At 41.4% G+C, this 20,126-nt stretch overlaps 1 protein-coding gene across 1 annotated transcript in view; it reads left to right on the top strand.

Moving 5' to 3' along the window:
- The window catches only part of atp2a3 (ATPase sarcoplasmic/endoplasmic reticulum Ca2+ transporting 3), a 59,594-nt gene extending 39,681 nt beyond the window's left edge, over positions 1 to 19,913 (top strand). The window contains exons 11-21 of the mRNA XM_061740148.1: positions 601 to 732; positions 2,301 to 2,417; positions 4,212 to 4,430; positions 6,867 to 7,202; positions 8,499 to 8,719; positions 8,800 to 9,002; positions 9,482 to 9,567; positions 10,387 to 10,520; positions 12,501 to 12,618; positions 16,191 to 16,308; positions 16,622 to 19,913. Of these exons, the coding sequence (XP_061596132.1) occupies positions 601 to 732; positions 2,301 to 2,417; positions 4,212 to 4,430; positions 6,867 to 7,202; positions 8,499 to 8,719; positions 8,800 to 9,002; positions 9,482 to 9,567; positions 10,387 to 10,520; positions 12,501 to 12,618; positions 16,191 to 16,308; positions 16,622 to 16,665 (1,728 nt within the window). The 3' untranslated portion in view covers positions 16,666 to 19,913. The remainder of the gene's footprint in view (positions 1 to 600; positions 733 to 2,300; positions 2,418 to 4,211; positions 4,431 to 6,866; positions 7,203 to 8,498; positions 8,720 to 8,799; positions 9,003 to 9,481; positions 9,568 to 10,386; positions 10,521 to 12,500; positions 12,619 to 16,190; positions 16,309 to 16,621) is intronic.
- The last annotated feature ends 213 nt before the right edge of the window (positions 19,914 to 20,126 follow it).

The raw sequence follows: 20,126 nt of genomic DNA, 5'->3' as shown, positions 1-20,126 counted from the left end.
TGCAGAGATTGGTGTTGTTTTTTTTGTGCATTATCCCTGTTTTAAATAAATAAATTCAATCAATCAATTGATATTGGTCTGAAAGGTATGCAAATATGTCTTCTTTGGCGATCCCAAAACTACCGACTACCCAAAACTACTACTACGTCACTGCTGAGCCAAAACTGACAATTGTCATTGTTTTCAAGGAGCTTATCTGTAGTCTGGTACCAGAAATAACCAGTGCCCACCCCTAATCCACGTCGGTGGAGGAGGTGCAACACTTTTGCCAAGTTCAGCGCGATCCGTCGTACAATTGAGGCCATTAATTTTTTCCAATCAGGTTGTGACCGTTTCCACGTTCCTTATGGTGTCTTTTGGTCCGTGCAGTGTTGAAACAGCCATCAAGCCAGGACTTTCTACCACAGAACCAAATTAAACATATTATTTTTGCTTCAAATATAGTACCTTACAAGTGTGAACACAAGCTAACTTTGACGTGCACAACAGCCACTTTTTAAAGGGGTCTGAATTCACCTGAGGTGTACACAACCTTTATCCTGTTTCAAATATTCTAAGATGTTAGAGTTCATCCTTGAATAAACATCTATTCTCTTTCAGGCCAAGGGGGTGTATGAGAAGGTGGGCGAGGCCACAGAGACGGCTCTCACCACCTTGGTGGAGAAGATGAACGTCTTCAAGACCGAAGTTTCTGGACTCACCAAGGTTGAACGTGCTGGCGCCTGCAACTCGGTAAATGACACTTAAAATGCCTCATGACCTCATGAGCGTCTTCCTTTGTGAAGTTTTGATGTCATTAATCATCTAATCAGATGTAAGAACATCTTTCTGCATAACAGCTTATAAGGCGGGAACAGTACAAACTTCATACATACAGCACATAATCCTTATGAACACATATGGCAGGTAGCAGTGAGCCTTACTGCATATATTATGATATGAAATGGGTGAACCAGTGCCATTAGTGCGTGTGTGGACATAATGAGTTCAGCCATGCTTATAAATGCTTATACATTCATCCTTTACATTTATGTTTCATTCAATACAAGAAAAGCCAAATGTTGTCATTTGTCTTCAGTGAACTGTGATTATTACTTAAGAATGGATCTATTTAATAAATGTAAAGACAACAGATTTCCTCTTGGATTGCTGTGAATTTCAGCAGATTGCAGGCTTTTGTTGTGTACTGACATTCAAACACCCGAACACTTGGATGAGACTATGTCCTGGTTCTGGTGTGAGAGTGTCGAGTTGCCTGGTAAAGCTGATGTTGATGTTGTGGTGATGAGAGCCTACCTGCTCTCCAGCTCTAAGCTTTTTGACTACACTGTCAATAAAGGTCATGAAAGTCCCAGTTTCTCACTTACATGGTACTAGTGATTGATAGATGCTTAATTCTCAGATGAACAGAGCCTTGCATGAACTGAAACCAGAAGAGTAAAGAAGCACTGCAGTGGGCAGCCACTCAAAAGCCATCTCCCACCCACAAAGACATGTATAAAACTGAAAAAGTATGAGTCAGAGGACATGTTGAACAGTTTTTAGATATTTTGATTCTTTCAAGAGAAGTATAACTCTTGAGGGGACAAAAATGTACCAGGAGTGGCATATGAGCAATATTTAAATTTAAGAAAAAAAGAAAAAAAGACTGAAAGAAGAGAATTAATAGTAAATTATTTTATTTTGGAGGGAAAAAATGCAGTTCTTAAATATTTCAAGGGGTTACTGTTTCAATGGATACAACCTTGAATGTCATCAAATGATAATTTACTACTCCAGCAAAATGTACATGAGATAATTAAAACTTTTCAAGTGTCTGCTGGTTGTTGGCATTGCCAGAAAAAAAAGAGGAACGATGCAAGAACCTGCAAGGACACAACTCTTGCACTCTTTGTTTGTTAGAGAGGAGCATCTCACCGACAGATTAGACAATATTCATTCAATGTCTGCCATCAAATAAAGGCTGTTTTGCTGCAAACTTGCAGCTTTCCTTTTGCGCGGGCCTCACGACAAAATCCGAGCTACAGCGACCCCTGCTGGTAGCAAGCGGTGTGACGGTAAATCCAGAGATGTGGCGTTTTTCAGCATTTAGCTCGTTTTTTCATATGAGTGTATATATTTGATCCTCTAACACACCGGCATCGTCAAATGCAGTTGTACAGAAATCTGAAGCAGCAAACACTGAAACAAGTGTAGGAACTAAAATGTAATCTTTCAGCTCTATTTAAGGAGTCAAGCTGAACTACAGTTTAACCTGTTCACCTGTTTATTTTTCTCTCTTTCTTTTCTGCATCCGCCAGGTGGTCAGACAATTGATGAAGAAGGAGTTCACGCTGGAGTTTTCTCGTGACCGCAAGTCCATGTCCGTCTACTGCACCCCTGTCAAACCGGGATCCCAGAGCAAGATGTTTGTCAAGGCACGACTCAATATTACAGTCCTAAATACTTACAGTACAGATGAAGAGTTTTTTTTTTTTTGTTTCAGACTCATTTAAAAATTGATCAATTATAACCCCAATTCAAAAATGATGGGATTTTTATTCAAAACACAGTGATTTGCAAATCTCCTAAAATCATGTGTTATTCACAATAGAGTATAGAAACCAAAGCTAACTTTGCTTTACAAGTCAGTGAAAAACATGAGCTCATTTTGAATTTGATGGCATGTCTCCTAAAAGTTGGACAAGGACAACAAAAGGTTGGAAAAGTAATTTTCAGAAACATCTTAAAACTAATGAATTCAAAGGCGGCAGATCGGTGACATGACTGGGAATAACAACAGCATCTTAGCGAGTCTCAGAAGTAAAGATGGGCAGAGTTTGTCCTTTCAACCGAAAATGCCAAACAATTTCAAAACAATGTTCCTATAATATAATATCTCATTACCTACAGTACAATACATGAAATCCTCAAAGGAGTCAGAGAATCTGGAGAAATCCCTGTGTGCACAAGGCTGAAAATCCTTGCATGGACTCAGGGGGCTCTTCTGGAAATCAATGTCTAAGAACATGGTTTGCTGTACCAGCCACAACAGGAGGGTAAAGCTCCATCATGCACAGAAAAAGCCACATGTAAGCAAGATCCAGAACCACAGCCATCTTCCCTGGGATAAGGATCACTAAAAATGGGCTTAGGCAAAGTTGAAAACAGTTCTGGAGTCATATCAATATAAATGTAAAACATTCTCTATGAAAACTGTAGATATCGCTTCCTCCAGACAAAGGAGGTGTGACATAGTGACATAGCGGCTTGTTATGAGCGCTGTTCCAAAGCCTGCATCTGGGGGTGCGTTACCGCCTACGGGTGAGCAGCCTGCACATCTGGAAAGGAAACATCAGACAAGGATGGACATCATTCCTCCCTTAAAACGTCCAGCCAGGAGTCTCCTGAGTTCCCAGACAAATGTGGGCTGTTGTTGAAAGAAGAGGGGATGTTAGTCAGGGATATCCCCGTGTCCCAACCTTTTAGAGACTTGTTGCTGCCATCAAATTCAAAAGTACCCTTTTAAATATTTTATTTAAAGCTGATACACCTCGCCAATATAAATGTATAGTTTGTTTTCTATGTCGTACAATGGCATACATGAGTTTATTACATTTTTAAAACATAGCTTTCTGTTTTAACTGTGTGTGTGCGTGTGCGCGTGTGTGTATATTATATAATTTTTTTTTCTTGAAACCCTTCACAATGGCAAAGACAAAGTATTGCATAAACCTTTTATCTAAAGTATTTCATTTATGTTCGCGTTTGCACTCTTCACTGAGTATTTTGGGGAAATACTTTTGCAGAAACGGCAGCCTGAAAGTAAACTTGGGAATTAACGTTACGCAATCCTCCCACGCAGTCTGTGCAGTTTTTCTCAGTAGAAATGCTCTTTTCCAAGTCTCTCATGGTGCACTACACACCTGCGGTCCAAGACATTTTTCGATACTTAAACATGGCCTCATCACAACCTCTAGAAAATGTTTGTACTCAGGGTTGCTTTTGTTTTTCTGGACTTATCTCAGACTTTCCTCTCAGTATGATCCTGGCATTTGTCTGTAGAGATGGTATCAGTGAGGCGTTTTCTCATGGGTGGCTGAATACTTTTGAAAATAGTCTGTCATAAAATGTTCTATCTGTACCGCTAAAATACTTCTGATCGCTTCCATTTCAACTCCATTCTCCCATTTGGTTAATGTTCTCTTCTCAATGATGTGATGTTTTGATAGGGAGCCCCTGAAAGTGTGATTGAGAGGTGCGACTACCTGCGGATCGGAGCGGGGAGGGTCCCGCTGACGCCAGCCTTGCGTGACCAGCTGATGTGTAAAATCAGGGAGTGGGGGACAGGCAGGGACACGCTGCGCTGCCTGGCTCTGGCCACTCACGACGCGCCACCACGCAAGGAAGACATGGACCTGGAGAATTCCAGCAAGTTCGCCAAGTATGAGGTACAGTGGGAAGGTGGGGAAACATCCAGGGCCGTGGAAACTGTGCACACACACACCTTTTCCTCTGCTCAAACATATTTATACAGTAAAGGAAGAATGTGCACACTCCTTCAGAGCACATGTGCACATCTTGGAGTTGTGTGTCCTTATTTTCATTAGCATTTATGATATGCTAAACTTTAATTGTGAGTAGGTTGGTTTTTTTTTTTGTCCGGATCCTCCAGCTTCCCCCCCCAAACACACAGGCAGAAGAATAATTGTTGCATCTAATAAAGCTCCTGCATCACTGATGCTTTCAGCTAATGCTCTTTTTGGACTTTTTGTTTGTTTTTTTTAACTCAGATCTTTTTTTAATACATGGCATTCAATTATTTTATGTAAATTTTTGCACTTAATGTAAAAATAAAGGGTGATATGGCAACTTGAAATTAAGTAATTGCGCTACACTCATTTTAAAAAGAGGAGACCCATCGATCTATCCATAATTTATCGCTACATCTTCCTGCTCAGGGTCATGGGTGAGTTCCAGCTCTCTGCACCCCAGACAGGTCACCATAAACTGAGAGACCTGAGGGCATGAATTTATGTCTCTGAAGTGGCTACCAAATTAAAATCTTCCCACAACCCTCTCCTGTAGCTTGGGGCCACTCAGATCTGGATATATGTGTCGCTAATTGAGTTTTTCAGATGTGTAGCATGCACCAGCTTGGTGTAAAAGGGGTAACATACCCCTTTTACACCAAGCTGGTTCCAGGGCTGGTGCTAGAGCCGGTTCGCGGTTGGTTCTAGTAAGAACTCGTTGAGAACCGTTTGCTTTTACACAAGCTGCTGCTGGCCAGAGAGCCACGTCATTACGTTACTGTATACGTCACCACCACTCCCCCTCGTTTTCATCCCTACCCTGATCAGGAAGCTGAGAGCCAAAAGCTGTTTTAATTTCAGCTGTAGCGCTGTTAATATGGCACTTTATTAAGTTTTAATATTTTTTCAGGTAAAGTAACCTTTAAGATCCCCAACCTGGGCTCAGTTTATCCAAATAACGCCTGTTAAGAAATTTGCTCTGAAAATTTCGGAATTTCTGGCTGACTGCCGGCTCCGGAGCTGATTTATGGTTCCGCGTTAAATCGACGCAGAGCCTACGGCGTAGGGTACGGCGTACGGCGCCCGTCGCCGCGTAACCTACGCCGTAGGCTCTGCGTCGATCGTCACACCATATGAGGAAGCCGACAGTTAAAAGCTGTTTTAATTCCTGCTGTAGCGCTGTTAAATATGGCACTTTATTAAGTTTTAATATTTTTTTCAGGCGTAAAAGTAACCTTTAAGATCCCCAACCTGGGCTCAGTTTATCCAAATAACACCTGTTAAGAAATTTGACTCGAGAGCCGGCAGCCCCGGGGCACAGCAGCTCCTCACGGCTCAACCTGCGCCGTCTTCCCGGGCGAGAAACCTGCAGCTCTGTTGAGAATTACGCTGGATGAAAAAAATCATTTAGGAAGATAAATGTTGGTTTAATAGATGAAATCTAACAGTTGTAGCTACGCCTGTTAAGAAATTACGGCGTACGGCGCGCGTCGCCGCGTACATCGACGCAGAGCCTAGGGCGAGGGGGAGTATTGGGACGCACCCCAAGTGTTGCTGCTGGCTTCTCAAGCTTTTCTTGGACAGCAAAAGTTTGCGATCCAGCAAGTTGACCATTGCTGCTTCTGCTTTACATCCATTTTAACGTTAGATTTTAACAGTCTGTTAAGTTAACGGCCGTCTTCAACGCTCCGTTGTTTAAAAACGGCGCTCTTCCGTGTTTACTCCTGCTTTGGTTGCTCAGTAACACCGCCCCCAGCCCTTGACGTAAGCACATAGCCCCCAACGTAAAGCGGTTCTTACCCTGGCCCAGCAAAGACCTGGTGCTACAGTAGCACCAGTTTTGAGAGCCAGGAGCCAGTGCTTAGGCTGTGTAAAACCAAAGAACTGGTGCTAAGTCTGGCTCTAGCCCAGAACCAGCCCTGAAACCAGCTGGTTCCAGGGCTGGTTGTGACATCATAAGCCCAGATCAGAGTAGAATCAAACACCTTTCCCATCTTTATGTCAACTTTATGTCATCTTTATGTCCACCTGACTTAACATCTCAAATGATTTAGTCATACCGTGGAAATGGGCAGCATAAAAATGTATGTCAGATCTGAAAAGAGACACAGTTCGTGGGAGGAGGAGGTGGAGCAGAGTCGAACGGCATACTCCACCCAAAATCTGCCTGCTATGGTCAGAGCTGAACAAATATGTTGAAAAGGGAGCTGTGATACTCTCTCTGAGGTATACTGTCAAAAAAACCAAGACGCATACATTTCATGACCTCAGGAAACTTCAAAAAGAATATAATATGTCCTTTAAGTCTTATGGAAACAACCACCACCACCATCAAACCTCTGGTTCTCCTTTCAGATGGGGCTCACGTTCGTGGGCTGTGTGGGCATGCTCGACCCACCGAGGAAGGAAGTGATCGGCTCGGTGAAGTTGTGCAACGAGGCCGGTATCCGGGTTATCATGATCACAGGAGACAACAAAGGCACGGCCGTGGCCATCTGCAGACGAATTGGCATCTTCGGGGAGGACGAGGACGTCACAGGGAAGGCCTACACGGGCCGCGAGTTTGACGATCTCCCGCAGGAAACGCAGAGAGAAGCCGTCAAGCGGGCGCGGTGCTTTGCCCGTGTCGAGCCAGCTCACAAGTCCAAGATCGTTGGATTCCTGCAGTCCTTCGATGAGATTACTGCCATGGTGAGGAGAAGGGGTGACACAACTTGCTCAGCGTATTCCACTGAAAGTTCTTCTTTCAGCTGTGATAAATCCAGTTAAATGACAATAACTGAATAGCGTGTATTTCTATCTCATTATGAAAAGCTTCCGAGTCATCTTAGATTCACAGAGAATTCAGAGAAAGCTGATCAAGTGAGATATGTATCTGTTGTGTCAGGGGCTGAGGAGCACGGTGGAGTGGGTCTGACAGGCAAATGGTGGTGTTGTTATCAGGCCTCATTCCTTCCTCCCCCCGGATCAACCCTTCATCTGAGACGCGTGTCAGACAGAAAGCAGCAGAGCGCTTCAGATTTGACAGCTTTTGATTGCTGTGTCTGCCCAAAGACCTTCAGAGACGCCCGAAACATGTCTCCCATCACCGGCCGCCTCGGTTGCACTTTTGAAATCCCACTGATGCGACGGAGAAATAATAGGGAGGAAATAATGCATTCCTCACATGCCATAACAATTATGTGACTATATGTGTATACATATGCATACATATATATATGTGTGTGTGTGTGTGTGTGTGTGTGTGTTTGTACATATATCTATATTTACACATAATTGAAACGACATTACAGGCATGCCTCTTCCAGCATTGCAGCCTCAGAAGATATTTCTACTTTAGTCTGAAAACTTTAGAGTTGCGTCTAATCACTGATTCAGATAAAAGCTTGCATTTTCGGATCCTTAATGATTCCTATATAAACACCAGGAAACTGGACCACATTACACCGGTCATGAAATCACTACACTGGCTTCCAGTGAGTAAAAGGATAGAGTTTAAAATCTTATTGCTGGTCTACAAAACACTAAATGGTCTTGGACCAAAATACATGGTTGATCTGTTAGTTCCTTTGAAGCTCCCAGACCCCTGAGGTTCATCTGGATCTGGTTTGTTGTGGTTCCCAAGAACCAGAACCAAGCAAGGTGTGGCAGTTCAGTTATTCTGCTCCTCACCGGTGGAACAAACTTCCTGTAGACCTGAGGTCTGCTCCAACTGTAGATCCTTTAAATCAGACCTAAAAACATTACTGTTTACTGAAGCGTACTCCTAAATTAAATACTTACCTGCTGTATTCTACTGCCCTTATTTTTAACAACTTGTGCTTTTTATTATTTTTCTTCTTTTTTTATCATTTTATTCATAATTTTATTTCGTTTTATTTGTTATTTACTGTCTAATTATGTCTTGCCGTCTTTAATGTCGATGTAAAGCACTTTGAATGACCTTGTGTTGAATTGTGCTATATAAATAAACGTGCCTGTATCCAGACAGGAGATGGTGTGAATGATGCCCCCGCCCTGAAGAAAGCAGAGATCGGTATTGCCATGGGTTCTGGCACAGCCGTGGCCAAGTCGGCGTCTGAGATGGTGCTGTCTGACGATAACTTCTCCACCATTGTGGCCGCTGTGGAGGAGGGCAGAGCCATCTACAACAACATGAAGCAGTTCATCAGATACCTCATCTCCTCTAATGTGGGAGAAGTTGTCTGGTGAGACACGCTCAGCGCAGGGAAAGGTCTTCGTCATCAGTTGGGCGTCCTCGGCTCATCTCTCTCCTGTCTGTGCGCAGCATCTTCCTGACAGCCATCCTGGGTCTCCCTGAGGCTTTGATTCCCGTCCAGCTGCTGTGGGTTAATCTGGTGACCGACGGTCTGCCCGCCACGGCCTTGGGCTTCAACCCTCCAGACCTGGACATCATGGACAAACCACCCCGCAACCCCAAGGAGCCGCTCATCTCCGGCTGGCTCTTCTTCAGATACTTGGCCATTGGAGGTAGAATTCACCCTGACATGATGATGCATTACGATGACCTGCAGGATATTTACACCCAGAGTTGAGACAAACCTCTAGTTCACAGACTAGTTTACAGGCGGCCAGAAGACAAAAACCCACGACCGTCCCCACGCCGCCCCTCAGCACTTGCCACTCGCCCCAACACGCCAGCAGCTATCACAGCTGCCCCAACTCCCTTAGGAGTTTAAGATGTCCTACTAATAAGCAGTTACAGTTGTCCTCTTGGAGTAACAAATTTATAGACAAGGTTTTCTGCATCACGCTGAGACACCATGTGTCTTATTTTGAAACCTCATAAATATGAAAGAAAGCAGTTATACTAGTTAGTTTTGTATAAGTTACAGTTCAAATCCTGTTCATGAATCACCTTCCTCATCCACTTAGTCTTCATTTTCTCATCATCTGCTAATTATTCGTTGCGTTTATAAAATGAATTTCTGCTATATTTTTCCTTGTAGGCTATGTGGGACTTGGAACAGTGAGCGCTGCTACTTGGTGGTACCTGTTTGATGAAGATGGCCCACAAGTCTCTTTTTATCAGCTGGTGAGCTGCAAAACATTTTTCTACTCGTTTTTATTTGATCTCAGGTAGCAAAACTAAGGGATTTTTCAGGGAACCTGAAGGTAGAAGGGTGTCTGCTTCCCAAACACAAACGGGCAGCTGGTTCCAGAGGAGAGGAACCTGATGAGTGAAGGTTCTACCTCCCGTTTTACCTAAAGAAACTCTAGGAACCATAAGTAAACCTGCTGCCTGAGACCCAAGTTCTCTGCTTGGAAAATGTAGACTATGAGCTCTTCCAGGGATGATGGAGCTTCGTCATTAAGAGCTTTATGTATGACAAGAAGAATTTTAAATTCTAGTCTGGATTTTAAATAAGCTGGAGGTTTTTGAAGATCATTTTTAGGACAACCCAATAATAAAGAATTACAATAATCCAATCTTGAATTAACAAATGCATGGACTAGCTTTTCTGCATCAGTTTGAGACAGGATGTTACTAATTTTAGCAATTTACAAAGACAAAAAAAGCTGGTCCTAGAAACGTATTTAATATACAAATCGAAGGACATATTCTGGCCAAGAATAACTACCAGGTTACTAACTGTTGTAGCAGTAGAGGCCAAGGTAACACCATCTAGAGTAACTACATAGATAGACAATATGTCCCTGATTCATTCAGATCCAAATACAACAACTTCCATTTTATCTGAAGGTTAACCTGAAAGTTAAACCGTTGTGGACTGATTACACGCAGTGTTGTGGTGTCGCTGTGGTTCTGCAGCTGCTTAACTGTTTCAAAGCTGCACAACTGATGGCGATATTTCAGTCGCACGCTAACAACCATCTGTTTATCTCTTAACAGAGACACTTCATGCAGTGCACCGAGAACAACCCCATGTTCCAGGGAATAGACTGTGAGGTGTTTGAATCCCGCTACCCCACCACCATGGCCCTGTCGGTGCTGGTCACAATCGAAATGTTTAACTCACTCAACAGGTTAGTCCTCCTCTGTGGTGACGCAAGACTAAACTATCCTTAGATGTCAGTGCTGGCAGGTTTTTATGTAAGGGATAATGCCCGACGAGGTGTACATTATCAGAAATATGTGGACGAGGCGGGGGCGTGAACCGTCACGTACCACGATCACTTACCAAAAAACATAAATATTAAAGTTATTCATGCTTTAATGTGTTTTCAGTTGAAATCATTAGTTTTATAACAAGCCACAGCTGAGCGGCTGAGCGAACTATTTAATTTCTCGTGTGCAGCCGTTCTAACCTGGTAAGTTACAACGTTTTTTAACAAGCCATAACTCAGTTTCCTTGGTAAGAGGAGATATTCTAGTCCGCTCAGCTTCGCTCGGCTATTTTCTTTTCTCTCCTCTTCTGCATCCCAGTCATCAAAATTGTTAAATTCACCAAATAAATTAATAGAAATTACAAAATCACTCATCTCGCCGTCCTGCGGTAGCCTGCTCTTCTTCTCTGAATCTCTGTTGCCGTGGTTACCACCTGGGAGTTGATCCAGCGCCATGATATTAAAGTTATCAGGCAATTTGACCGAACTTGTTTTCTAAGTGTAGGTTATAAGTGATAACCGACAACTAGGTGTAGGTTATTTTAAATATATATATATATGTATGTATATATATATATATATATATATATATATATATATATATATATATATATATATATATATATATATATATATATATATATATATGTATATATGTATGTGTGTATATATATATATATATATATATATATATATATATATATATGTATGTGTATGTATATATATATATATATATATATATATATGTATGTGTATATATATATATATATATATGTATGTGTATATATATATATATATATATATATATATATGCCAGCCAATCAGAATCGAGTATTCACACAGACCGTGGTATAATAAAAGAATAAAACACTGGTATCCAACAGGACAGCAGACCCTTCAAGTGGGGAAAAAAGTACAACTGTTTAAAGAGTGATTTGTAATAGTCTCAGAGAACTTCTGTGATTTTAATCCGACTGTGCCATGTCTGTGATTTGTAAAGTAAAAATTCCACCGCAAATTACCTATTCTATTTCACCCTAAACTAATGACATAAGATAATTTTTAATCCTGTCCGAATGAACATGTCAGTAATTTGCTGGAATTAAAAAATAAAAATAAAATCCTCTCGTCTGCATTTCTGCTTCTTTCCCGGTGTAATTTGGGCGATTGCAGTCCGTAGTGAGATATTATGCTACAACAGCAGGATAATATCTATATCCACCCCATATAGTGTAATGATCTGATAGCTGATAAACATACAGAAATGAGTCAACATTAGGCTACACATGGAGGCTTATGAAAGTCTACATCAGCAGAAGAACGGCGATGATACGACGACACATGTGGCTGCAACACGCAGGAAGAAACTTTCATCAAGCTCAAAGCTTCTCCCATAGCACAAAACCTTCAAGGCTTCAACGAAATAGCTGGTTACATTTACCGTTACTGTTACCACGGCTACTTAAACAGACTGATACGCCATTTTTCAATTTTGTCACTTTTCAAAATGTGACATGTCATCACTGAAATCTAACTGTTGAGTGTCTGATCAGATGCGTTCAACTCAATATTCAAATTTTATGTTAAATAAACAAATAAAATCCAAGACTTGACTTCACCTCGATGTCTGTAAAACACAGATTTCACGTATCCGGCGTGAATGCGCAGAACTAGATATCGATGTCGGAGAGTAAAATAATAATGACTGTATAATGTTATTTAACTGATTTTAAGACCTCACAAAGACCAGAAGACTTTGTGGCATTTCCTAATGTATAAAAGTGACAGAAAGTGGATTTTCTTTCTTCTAGACAGAAGAGTAACTTTCATGTACATCACTTTGATTTTGCGTTGCTGAACTGTCAGCATGTGTTGACGCGTTAAACCTTCTCTCTGCAGTTTGTCTGAGAACCAGTCCCTGCTGAGAATGCCTCCTTGGGTCAACATTTGGCTGCTGGGAGCCATCATCCTCTCTCTCTCCCTCCACTTCTTAATCCTCTATGTTGAGCCTCTGCCAGTGAGTACTCGGGGAAACTTGTTGGAGTGTGGGGTCTTCCTCTAGTCAGAGAGGAAGTTCAGTCGAGAATGTAAAACACTTACTGATGAGTTTCAACATCCACAAATCATACAATAGAAACTTTTTTTTAAAAGTAGATTCTTTGATTTCTATTCTGAAAACAACTATGGATCAAAATTTGTAAAATGGAAAAAAGGAACGCTACAACAAAAGCACCAAATATGTCTAACATTGTATAAAAACTGACAGAAATACGAAAAATGTTGCACCATTACTCGAGAAGTCATCATATTGAATGGATAATTTTTTACTTCTCACCATGAATTTGCCTTCATTTTGAGGTGCTAGGAATTTGATGAAATGGTTTTGATGAAGCTGAAGCTCATCGATTTATTACCCTCTTTTGAGATTGGGAGAAGCTGGAGGAAGTGTGTTACTCCTTTCAAAGCACGACGAAACGCAGGTTTTCTTTTACAGGTTTATTCTTTGGTTCATCTTCATAAACCTCCCAAAACCCGTAAAAGAAAACCTGCGTTTCGTCGTGCTTTGAGAGGAGTAACAGTGAAAACTCGTTGGCTGCAGGCGTGAATGAGAGAAAGTCCTTGGTGACTTAAGTCCTTGTCCTTAACAGTCCTGAAGTTGCGAATATCCTTAATGATTTAACTTAATTCGAGAGTTTGCTTGCCAGACCGTCTCGTGAAGCTGCTGCTTGTTCCCGCCTGTGAGAGCGGGGGCGAGCACATGTTCCGGTTTCAAAATAAAAGCTCGCCCTTAAAACACAGGTAAGTATACAAAATAACCAAATAAAATTCATTATAAAAATATCAAAACCCTTTGCATGAAAACACGTAATGAATGCTTGCATCTGTTACAAAGTGTCTGGGCTGAGGGAAGTCTGGGCATCTCTTCTAAGACTGCTGCCCCTGCGACCCAGTAACGGATAAGCGGTAGAAAATGGATGGATGGATGAATGGTTTTGATGAAATGGTACAAAAAAAAGATGAGACACTAAAAAGGTATAAAATTTAAATAATTATTTTTAAATAGACAAAACATTCAAAACACTGATGCGCCCACTAAAAACTTTTGTTGCCAAAACAACAAACCAGAAAAAAGCACATGAGAGAAAAAAAAAGGCAAATACACTTTAGCACAATTAAAGCTGAAGCTACGAAGCCATTATCCTCATTCATTTTCCATTAAGGAGACCGAGTTCAGTGTCACTGATGGGATGCAGTTGTCTAAGAGAATCAGCTGTTGCTGCACATCAATCTTGAAAGGATTATAAAACAATTTCCAAATGTTCTGCAGTGAGAAAGAGCCTTTAAAGTGAAAAGTTGAAGTCTCAGTTGAGGTGGATATCCAAGCAAAGTTTCAGAATGCTCTGAGAAACACGAAGCTAAAAAAAAGAAACCAAAAACCACACTTCCAGCCTTTTGAGCCTCACAGAGCATTTCAAATGTTGAGGTCCATGATTGTACAATACACGAAGGAATGAACAAGTGTGGTTTATTTGCAAATGTTGTCAGGAGAAAAGCCCTTTCTGTTTAAATGTGCCTGGAAGCACGACTGAGGCTGCACAAAACTGCATTTACAGAAACCACATGACTTTCTGAACAGTGTCTTGGGGAAAGATCAGGCCTTAATGCCCACTGTGCCTTTTTGGACAGAAACACACAGCATTTCAGCAAAAACGCCTCGTGCCGAGCACGGTGGTGGAGCGGTGGTTTATGTTGGGGTGTTTTACAGCCGTAGGAGCTGGGAACCTTGCAGTCATGACATGAATTACTCAGTACACCAGAGTTTTCTAGGGACAAATGGACTTCTGTGTAGTATACTGTATGTATATGACGTTCATCTGTGGTTGTAGAATACTAATACCCAGTACAGTCAGACTTTTATTGTTTTTACACCCAAATCTGGTACTAATGAGGTAGTATAGTAATTTTAGGACATGATTGTAGCCCATCTCAAGAATAATATAGTGTTTGACTGTGTGATTAACTAGATTATAGGCTCCCTGTCCCCCTGATAAGTGGCTTTTTTAAGGGTACACAGCTGTTTAGTCCCAATCCCTTCACTTTCCCCTCACATTGTGCATGTTGAAATGTTCTTACTTTCACTGTAGGATTATTTTTCTAACCACATTTCTTGCTTGATAAAGTATCTCCACTATCCTTCCAGTTTTTAATGATGTGTTGACCATTCATCACTAAATTCTAGTAATTTCAGTAATCTCCTTACTTGTTTTCTTTTGCTTTCACATTTTTAAAACGGATGAAGATATTTTACACGACCACAGATGTGTCTTTCCAACATAGTTGTTTAAATAACCAGAAGCTACACACTGCATCAGTTGGGCATAAACATCTTGTTACCAGCTGAAACATTATCATATATGGAGTTATTATCCAACGGGAAGCTCGTACCTATTTGCTTAGTTAGTTGGGAAGAAAAGGAATGCCCTGGTGTTCAGTAGATTTGTGAAATGAATACTGATGATATGTACTCGGCGGTGTGCTGGAGCCTATCCCAGCTCATTACAGGTGAAAGGCAGGGGTACAGCCTGGACACGTCGCCTGTCTGTCACAATGACTCAGACAACCACACACACAATTAGTATCGTCAGTCATCCTGACATCCCTGTTCTTGGACTGTGGGAGGGAATCGGAGTACCCGAATAAAAGCCACGGAAGCAAGAAGAGAACATGCAAACATGCAAGCTCCTGCGGGCCCAGGAGTTGAACCTTCTTGCTGTTAGGCAACATTACTAACCACTAAGCCTGCCTCACAGGCCGTTATTGATAAGACGATGCCTTGGATGATGGATTAAACAGCGTTTATCTTGGTGCAATCGCAGGGTAGTTCACATAGATCCACCTGTGCTGAAAAGTGGGTGTTCTGAGTGTCCACTCCTCCGACAAGGGACATACTTCCTATCCGGGACAACTATTCAGGCGCTACTTTCTGCCCTATAATTGTGAACAAACCTGTGATGGCGATGCACAAAAACCCCTCAAGATTGGGTAAAAAAATACCTGATGACATACTTTTATATTTTTTATGAATGGAGCAGATGGATGGGCCCATGCCACTTCACTAATATACTTTGCATACTTTAAGGGATTTCTTTTTTCTTTTTTTTAAGTGAAGACAATCTGCATCTTTGGTTTGCTTCAGGAAAAGATGTTTTAAAGGTCCAGAAACAGACACATTTCATCGATTAAGGATAGCTCTGAGTAAGATCTAGATGTCAGTTATGGATGATTGGGAAAGGCTACAATTGTATGAAAACTACTTTGAAAAATCAGGAAGGAAAATCCTTATACTTTATTTGAAGATGGAACTAATTTATCTGATAAATGTGCTTGTGTGTACATTTGATTGTTTTCTCATACTCCTCCATTTCCGTTTTTAATGGTCACGTTTGTTGTGAAGCTGGTTTCAGATTGTTGATTTATTTATTTTTTGTGGTGTAGAAAAGGTTGGCAGGCTTTGCAGCATGTGGGGTAGTTATGCCTGCAGCCATGTGTCACCTGAACAATCTCTGAACGTGTTTCTGTGTCCCTCAGCTGATCTTCCAGGTGACCCCTTTAAGCTTGAGCCAATGGATTGTGGTCTTCAAGATTTCCATCCCAGTAATCCTCCTGGATGAGGCACTGAAATATGTCGCCAGGAACCATCTAGAAGGTGTGTTGACTGCCAACCTGTTCAGATAAATGAAAGAAGTCAGTTTTATGAAGCTCAAGTATTTCAAGTTGAATCTCCTGGAAACCAGAGTAAATGTGTGATTATCAGTTTTCTATGTCTACTGATACCTTTTCCTGCTGTCTTTTCTCCTCTGCATTCCCACTTCAGCCTGAATTCTTTTTATCTTACCTTCTGTGAAAAGGTACTTCAATCCTTTGTTCCTTCTTTTTCTCTGTCGTTGATCCTGACCTCTATGAACTGTGTGTTTAACGTAAAGATGTTCTCATTTTTAATCTATTTTCATCTTTGACAGATGATGAAGAGAAGAAATACCGGAGGAGATGGCAGCTGAACTAAGACCTCCTCCTCGCCGCACTCACATTTTTAGACAAATGCAGCTACACTCTTCCCTTTATGAGCTACGAACCTTTTTCTCCCCCCCCCCCCTCCACCTCCGTTCTCCACCCCTGCATGTCCAACAAACCACCACTAGAAACGAGCAGGGCTTGCAAGAAAGAGAGCATTAGCGCTCCTGCCAGCATGGCTTCATACAAACGTGTGCGAGTAGATGAGCACTCTGTGTCTGAAAGAGAAGCAACTACAGGGGGAAAAAAAAACAGTAACACTCCACCAGGCTTTTTAAACATTCCTCCTCGTTGTCTATTTTGGATTTCAGTAGAAACATAGCAGTGAGCAAATACACTTTGGAGAGGGAGGACAGGGTACCGGAGGATAAATCTGGGTGGTGAGGGCTGCGTTTCAAATCAGCACAGAGTCTGGTGTCCACACTTAAAAGAGCCTCATCAGGAAGGTAGAAGGTGAGACGAGCCGCTTATCAGGGCGGCAACTCTTGTGTTTGCTCTCGCCACACTACTCCGCTGCAGGATTCCTCTCCTTTTGCCTGTCCTGCTCTCTCCGTCTCTCTTTCTTGCACTCTGTTCCAGGAGGCAGCTGTGGCCCCCGAGGGTTGTGCTGCTTTCGGGGTTCTTCTTGGGGTAGGGGGGTGTTGAAGGTGTGGATAGCTTTACGCTGCTTTAGCCGCTTTCCTCGGCTCTTCTTTGAGGAACTGGGTCAGCTCATGCACACATTAAAACAAACAACCCCTGCCGAGGCTGAATTAATAAAAAACAGCTCTGGATCCACATCAGGATCGGCAAAATAAGTTAAGTTGAGCTATTCTGCACTTCCTTTACTGTAAATCCATCCGTATCTTCTTGACTGATACTGCTCATAAACGGACAAACCAACCACCAAAACCACATGACCTCCTTAACAACAAATGAAAAAAGGCTAAAAGCAACTAAACTAGCATATCTGTAGAATAGTCGGAGGATCTAGTTGTTAAACATCTTCCAAACAACTATAGTCAGTGAAAGGTAAATGCGAACGAGATGACGCTCCATCACGTTCACAATGCAGAACAGGTGTCTCATTTACCTTCAAGTCATTCGCCAATTTTCTCACCTGGTGCCTGCACAGAGGTGTCTGCATACAGCTGTACTTGATACGTTCTCAGTATATGAATCACACGCACAATGTAGTTAAAGAACGTTAAGAAAATAAACAGCTTGAATGTCTCAGTCTCACTTGGTCATGAGTTTATATATTAAGCACATTATTATACTTCCAGGCCTTATAAATCCCACTGCACCTCCACGCGGAAGACGTGGTTCCGTCTTACAATATTTTTTTAACCAAGCACAGACTCTCCCTTTCACACCCCGGTACAGATCAGACAAATCTCCACCGCTTCCGATGCTGCGTTTGATAGGAATCCCCTCCTGCTTCCTTGTGCTGCTTCGCTCTCTCAGTGCTTTAGAAATTGACTTCGGTAATGTTTTATGAGAACTAAAAATATCATGTATTTTTGACTGAATGAACCTGTGAGGTTCAGATTGTGTCTTTTAAATCTTATTGTGAGATGGGGATGTGGGGGTAGGGGCTTATGTTGAGCCCCTGGTTCCCGGAGGACTTGAAGATTTTCCATGGATACAAGTATCTGCACACTGTGTCAGTCGGTTCTCAGTTTTGATCGGAGAGAGCTTCAAAGTATAGTTGCATTATAAAAAGCAAAGAAAGGCCAAATGTTTAATAGTTTCAGGTTCCCACATGGGGCTCACAACCACTTTTCTGCTTTGTAGATTTAATGGTAAATTCGGTGGTTATATTACAAATTTGACTGACCTTGGGGCAGAGAAGGGTTGACGCGCTGTGCAGATCTCCCTTCCTGACTATTTTCTTGCTTCCAGATGTTACTGTAACAAGTTAGACTAATTTTTGTTGTCACACGGAGGCCCGTTCTCGAGTTGGAAGGCCAATCCAACCTTAAAGCCGTTAGCAACCAGTTTAGTCACTGGACAGTCTGCAGTCACCTGCTTTGTTCGTTTTAACTTAACTAACCAAACTTGCATGACATAGCGTTGTGGATTCCATATGCTTCTACCGTCACATGCTCTCTGGTGGTCATTTGGGTCCAGATGAAAGTCAACTAAATAAGGAAGTATGTGATGCAAGTTGAGGGAGTTACAAAATAACGTTAATGAGAGACATCACCAGATGTAAACGGTGGACAGGTCCTTTAGTTTCAAAATGTCTCCAGCGAGCAACGGTTTCATTAAAAGCTCCTGTGTGTCCAGTGATGCATTCAGAATGTGACCCCTCTGTCCAGACCAGCAGACCCATCTCTCCTCCCAGCTCTGCAGCCTCGGTAACATGCTGGCACTCTGGCCACCAGGCACTATAGATCTGTACAGCCTTGTTATTTACTACTGACTCCTCAACTATGTACAGACGGCGACAACATGACCGCATGGAACTTTGTTACTGTAACATTAATCTATACAGTATCTAATATTTAATTTTTTGATAACGTGCATCACACCTACCACGGAACTGGGAGCAAAGGTCTATCCTCTTTGGAACGGATGCTACCCAAAGATCTCCCTTTTTGTTTTTGGTTCTTTTCTTTTTTCTTTGTGTTGTTTGTGTACATGGTTGTTTCTTTTCCTTTACTGTCCTTGTTTGGTTTTTGCAGTTCTTAGGGTTTTTGCATCTTTTAGGGAAAACAAAAAAAAAACATATATATATATATATATATATATATATATATATATATATATATATGATGAGCTAATGTGTTAAGCTGACAAGAATATTGCTTACATTAATCAGTGGCTATGACATGGATCATTTTAGTGATAGCTACCTGGTGTGAAAATGTTCAAGAAATTGTGAATGAACCGAAGTTTTATGACTGTACGTTGAAGGGCTTTGTGAGATTGCGGGCTGGAGAAATCCCTGACAATCGTTGAGGGTCGGAGGTTTATGATATTGTACAAAGCTCCCAGCATGGTACTTTTAAGTTCTCTGCAGTTTGTAAAAGGATGAATTGTGAAGAAACGGCAAGATTCAATTCCATCAGACCGGCGGTTCTCCTTTTTCTCTCTTTCTGACCACATTAAAAGACAAAAAAAAAAGTGAAGCGTCTCCAGAGTTTCACCTCTAAGACAAAAAGGATTTTCTGTGTTGCCTTGTTAATATTAAATGTGGACACATAATTTTATAAACAAAGATGTGGAAATAAAGATTATTTATCTTGTTATTTATCCAGTTTGTGTTTTTTTTTATATATATATAATTTGCAACCAAAAATACAAATGTTTTGCAGTCTTGTTATTTTTTTAGGTTTTTTACAACTTGACTCGAAGAGATATTAATAATTTTTATGTCATAATCCTTTTTTTATGCTTTATCGTTGGTCTTATGAGGCCTTGTGAATGAGTGAGCTACCAAAATCTCTCTTGGCAAAGTAATACGCT

The sequence above is a fragment of the Cololabis saira genome, chromosome 14, assembly GCF_033807715.1.
Source record: "Cololabis saira isolate AMF1-May2022 chromosome 14, fColSai1.1, whole genome shotgun sequence".
Lineage (NCBI taxonomy): Eukaryota > Metazoa > Chordata > Actinopteri > Beloniformes > Belonidae > Cololabis > Cololabis saira.
Note: the sequence above shows the minus strand (reverse complement) of the source record. Positions and strands in the feature narration are given on the sequence as shown.